We start from the raw sequence: 5,488 nt of genomic DNA on the forward strand, positions 1-5,488 counted from the left end.
TATCCTGTGTTGTTCCTTAATCTCCATTTCTAAAGTCACAATTAGTTGCCATGGAAAAAATTACATTTAAATTATAATTTGAATAGTGTGATGAAAAAGCAAATTAGACAAACAAAAACTCATAGACACAGGAAACAGTATGGTGGTTACCAGAGGGAAGGAGGATGGGGGAGGTAGAAAAGGTAAAAGATGTCAAGTATTTGGTGACAGAAGATGATTTGACTTTGATTAATGGGCACACAATGCAATATACAGATCATATATCATAGACATATAAACTTGAAACTTGTATAATCTTATTAACCAATGTCACCCCAATAATTTTAATAAAAATAACTAAAAAAACTAAAGAATAAAAGTTCTAACAAAAAAAATGGATCTCTTTTAGAATATATATATATATATATATATATATATATATATATATATATATATATATATATTCATTCTGTTGAATGGGCACCACGTTTCTTTCAACTCTGTTTTAGAGACTCCTTTCCCCCACATTCACACATACAATGATACACAAAGGTAGCACGTATTAATATACATGTTATGGAGGAATATCACCTCTCCTGGTAATAAGGGTGGCTGAAAACTGATACAAATGAGAATGGCAATAGGTTATAGAAAAATATTTAGTTTAAATTTATAATTTTCTAGGAATTCAAGAGATGGGAATCAAACACTGGGACACATTACCAACTATTATTAAAGGGGGCGGGGAGAGGGGACATCAGAGAAATGGTGGAGTGACAGTGCTCCTTATTCTGTCACCTTGAAATTTCAACAAGTTAACCAACTATAATTTAACAAAGAAATCCCTGCTCTACACAGATCGAGGCCCGAGAGCCTCACACACTGAAACATCTAAAGGTGAGCAACCTGGAATAAACAGGGAGAGAAGAAGGGAGAAAAGCACAGATCCTGCAGCCCAGAGCTTGCAGTCCGGCTGGCTGGGAGTGGGGAGAAACCTGGCAGCAGCAGGCGCTTTCTTGGGCCAGGAGGAACAGAGAGCTGCAAGGGGAGTACGGAGCTGAGGGGGATGGCAGTCCAGCAGGGCGAGGAGCAAAGGAGCAAACAGTGTCTCAGTCAGCAGATGCCTGACAGAGCAATGGCTTCTCCTATGCAGCTCTCCACTGTCAGCTGGGTGGTGGTGTTCCAGACAAAGAAATCAGGAGTCTAGACCTCTGGGTCTCCCATCAGGGAGAGATGTTGTTCAGATTTTGCTGGGAGCCATAAGGAAAAAGTCCAGTCTCACTTCCTGGTCAGTTCCACTTCCTGGTTGAGCAAGAGGCCAAAAAGCTCGCCAAAACTGTTATCCTTCCCACATTGGAATAGTCAACCAGCCAAGAACAGGTACCCACCGCCCAGCCAATCACCTTGTGACAACCCCCCCTTTCCTACCCCTCCCCTCCCAGCCTGAGAGCTTATAAACCATTGTTCTTGAATAAAATTTTGAGGCTTGATCAGAACCTTGTCTTGCCTCTGTTCTTTCGCGTTCCTTGTTTGTTTCATTCTCTTAGGTGGTTCCTGCGTGCCCCCGTTGTTGCCCCGCGGGTCGGGACAAGATTTCAGGGAAAGTGATCGGTGTTTCCCTTTCTGAGAATTATTCCAGCAAAGGAATAGCTCAGAATATCACTCTGCCCACAGCTGGGCAGAGATCCCCATATGCAATCCAGTGGGGTCAGCCAGAAACCCGGAGTTTTTATCAGCTCTCCCTTGTGAGGAAAGCACCAGACAGGTTCCCAGGATAGTGGGTTGGATGGTCCCACCCCCAACCCACCCAGAGACAGATGCTCCCTGAAACTTTTCAAATTGTAGGCTTGGCCCCTTTCGCTATCTCCTTTGCAAATGTCAAGATGCAGTGTGTGGCAGGCAGGGATCCTAATAGTGGTGCAGGCTGTATCACCTAGGATATTTTTTTTTCTTTTGCTGTGCTGAGGCTACTTGGAGTGGCTAGCTCTTCCCCATCCCCCACTCCCCACTTTTCCCAACATAGCCTTTCTTTAGGCACCTGGAGTTTGCACCACACTCTCTACATCAAAAGCCTCTGGTGAGTAGCTGCAAATGAAATCTGTGTTCTAGAGTAAAACACACACAAACTATATATATATATATATCTCCTATTTCCCCGAAAATAAGACAGTGTCTTATATTAATTTTTTCTCCCAAAGTTGCACTAGGTCTTATTTTCAGGGGATGTCTTATCTTTCCATGCGCTAGGTCTTATTTCCGAGGATGTCTTATTTTCGGGGAAACATGGTGTGTGTGTGTGTGTGTGTGTGTGTGTGTGTGTGTGTATATATATATATATATATATATATATATATATATATATATATATATAAAACTGAGGCTTTCTATCTGACTGTCTCCTGGTCTACCAGCTCCAGACTCCACAGCAGCCAGCAGCCCTGCCACCTTTCATGGATGGGTGTTAAGTAGGTCACTGGTCTTGGCTCTGGTGCTCCCAGCTGTGTTCTGGGTTCTGGGTCTCTATCTTAAGTAAAACACCCTCCCATAGTGATTCCTCCTCATTCACGAATAGGTCAGCCCCTCTTGCAACCTCACCCTTCCTACCAGTCTCTAGATGTTTTCTGTCCTTCCTTGATGTTCCTCCTCTTCAGCTGGACTTCAACTGAAGAAGTCCAGTTTTCTTTGCAATTTGACTCTGGGAGATGGTTCAAGAAAAGTTTGCCTATTCAACCACCATTTTCTGAGCCGAATGTAGTAATTTTCAAGGCATAGTACAGACTTATTTTCTATAACCATTTGGCTTCTGTCGACAAATACACTTAAAAAAAAAAAAAAAAAAAAAGGATGCTCCTTCTGTACCTAGTAAGGTCTTTGATTCTAAACCCAGCTCAGAGCTATGTAAAGGATCTGGCAAGGTCAGGCAAATTTTTATCACAGCTGGGTTAGGATTTCTGGACCTGAGATTCTGGGCTCTTGTTTCCTTCTGAAGTCTCTGTAAAACGACCTTATCTAGGAAAGGTCACTCTGGTAGAGGGCAATGGCACCAGTGGGGCAAAGACAAGTGAGCTACAGAACAGTATATACATTGTCCTAGCCACTGTACAAGGTAGACATTTTAATAAACAGAGTTTGATATGTCTCAAAGACTACATATGGCTTTTGTTTATAGAATGGTATTCTTTATGAAAGCACCCTGCTCCTTTTCTGTTTTTTGTTGTTACCAAAAAACACACAACATAATTCAATACATACAACCATGTGACTGAATGTTTTCCACTCATTTAGGAGCTGTTTTATGATATTTCAAATTTGAGATGAAAATAAAACTTTTTAAAATAATTTAAAGCCAGAGTAATGATTATATCTGTTTAATTACTTATATGTCCACATTCCCCTGTCATATGCTATGGGATTTCTTCCTGCCAGGTGAAAATGCTTAAATTTTTATATATTTTGTTTCAATAAACTTAATAACCTACAGATATGTGGAAAATGTAAGGTGTCCAGTTATCACAATATTTGATGGCAGGATAGCATGAACATATGCACAGAGCTGAGAAGTGTGATTGACAATTTTTCAATCAAGTGAAAACTTCATTTTTCTTTGGGGCTAATCACATTCTTTGAGGTTGTATGACATATTGGTTGTTTGAGAGAACATAGTTTGTTAGGTTTAATTGAGGGAAATATAATGAAATTCATGTGTTTAGTTAAATGATATGGACTTACTAGTCAATTCTCTAGAAAAATGAGAAGGCAAGAGTGAAAAAAATGGTTGTCAAGTTTCATTCTTCAGTTAAATTTACATTCACTCCAAATTATGAGGTAATTCTAGGAGTTGCTGGGGAAAGAAATATTAATTACACATTTTGGAAAAAAATTAAAAGAGTTCTGGCTGTTTCCCTGTCATTTTTGGATATATAAATAGTTTCGTTTTAATCTCTCTTCTCTCCCCTCCCCCCTCCCCCCTCCCCCCTCCCCCCTCCCCTCTCCCCTCTCCCCTCTCCTCTCTCCTTTCTCTCTCATACATTGTGAGATTGAACTCCCCTTCCCTCCTCACTTTAAAAAGGAAAAATAGGGGCGCTGACTGCAAGGCCCCCCGTACCAGGCCGCCCTCCCACTGGCGTCCGCCCAGCGCCAGGCCCCCAGCGACGCCTGGAGGTGAAACCGAGCCGGTGCCGGAGGCGGGCTCCGTTGAGGCCCCGTGGTTTTTCCGTGGTCCCGGAGAAGGCGAGGCGCTGGTCCGCGGAGGCGGGGGGGGGAGGGGGGGGGGCAGGCGCGATGGCCGACGCGCCCAGTGGCTCCCCCAGTGGCTCCGGCGGAGTGACCGGCGGTAAGACCGCCCAAAGACCTAGGGGGTCTGCCTCAAAGCCACCGCGCTCCAACAGCCAGTGCGTGTTCTGCCGGATCGTGGTGGAGGAGGACACCGAGTTCCTGTACTGTGAGGATGAAAATCGAGTTTGCTTTAAAGATATCAAACCAGCAGCATCTCATCATTATCTTGTGGTGCCAAAGCAGCATATTGGAAACTGCACAGAGCTAAAGAAAGAGCAAATAGGATTTGTTGAGAGCATGGTTACTGTTGGAAAAACCATTCTTAAAAAGAATAATTTCACTGACTTCACAAATGTGAGAATGGGTTTTCATATGCCACCATTCTGCTCCATTTCCCACTTGCACCTTCATGTCATAGCACCAGTCACTCGTTTGGCTTCATATCAAAATTGATTTATAGACCGAATTCCTGTTGGTTCATCACAGCTGACTATTTGCTTGAAAAACTAAGAACATCATAGTGACAGCAGTGGAAGATTTTCGTATTCTTGGCTCAACAGAAACTAATATTTTGGCCCCTTTTAAATCAAATTACAATGGTAAGGTTTGTTGGGTTTTATAAGAGGCTATCCTTTTTGAATGTCTGTTTCCTGAGATCTGTAATATAGTTATATGAATACTCTGCATTGACTTCTTTAATGGTTATTTGTCTAAGATATAAGATATTATAGATAAAATTTCATTAAAACAAATTCTGTTAATCAAGAAGGGCTCTGTATTTTTTAAAAGTTCAAGTATTTTCATTTCTTATTATTGTCATTTATAATAGTGATTATTATGAAGAATGAACGGGTATAGAAAGTACTTTGTTAGAGTTTTATTATGAAAGAGAAAAGATATTAACTATCTCTTGACAGTTTCATAATTTTGTACATATTTCAAAGTAAAGAGTACTGTATTACACACAAAAATTAAAATAAAAAAATAAAAATGAAAAATATTACATGTCATGTGGCAATGTTGAACTTTATCTGAGCTCTGTGCTTCCAGAAAGTATGGTCAGTTGAAAAATATTCCCACCCATTTGTGTTCCAAACAACTAACCATAAAGGACCACTCTGCCCTGGTACTTTTTGAGAACTGCCTCCATCCTTCAGATAAGGCTCACTGTCCAGTCTCTTCATGACTCCTTTGTCTAACCGCCTCTGTAAATCTTAGCCTGCTCTTTCTTTTC

At 41.3% G+C, this 5,488-nt stretch overlaps 1 protein-coding gene across 1 annotated transcript; it reads left to right on the plus strand.

Moving 5' to 3' along the window:
- Positions 1 to 4,260: 4,260 nt before the first annotated feature.
- On the plus strand, positions 4,261 to 4,707 carry LOC311614862 (adenosine 5'-monophosphoramidase HINT3-like; the record flags this gene model as incomplete). Its single annotated transcript, XM_084869967.1, has 1 exon — positions 4,261 to 4,707. One exon carries the CDS (start codon positions 4,261 to 4,263, stop codon positions 4,705 to 4,707), a length of 447 nt encoding a protein of 148 aa, XP_084726093.1.
- Between the last annotated feature and the right edge of the window lie 781 nt (positions 4,708 to 5,488).

The sequence above is a fragment of the Pipistrellus hanaki genome (genome assembly GCF_964339955.1).
Source record: "Pipistrellus hanaki genome assembly, chromosome: X".
NCBI classification, from domain to species: domain Eukaryota; kingdom Metazoa; phylum Chordata; class Mammalia; order Chiroptera; family Vespertilionidae; genus Pipistrellus; species Pipistrellus hanaki.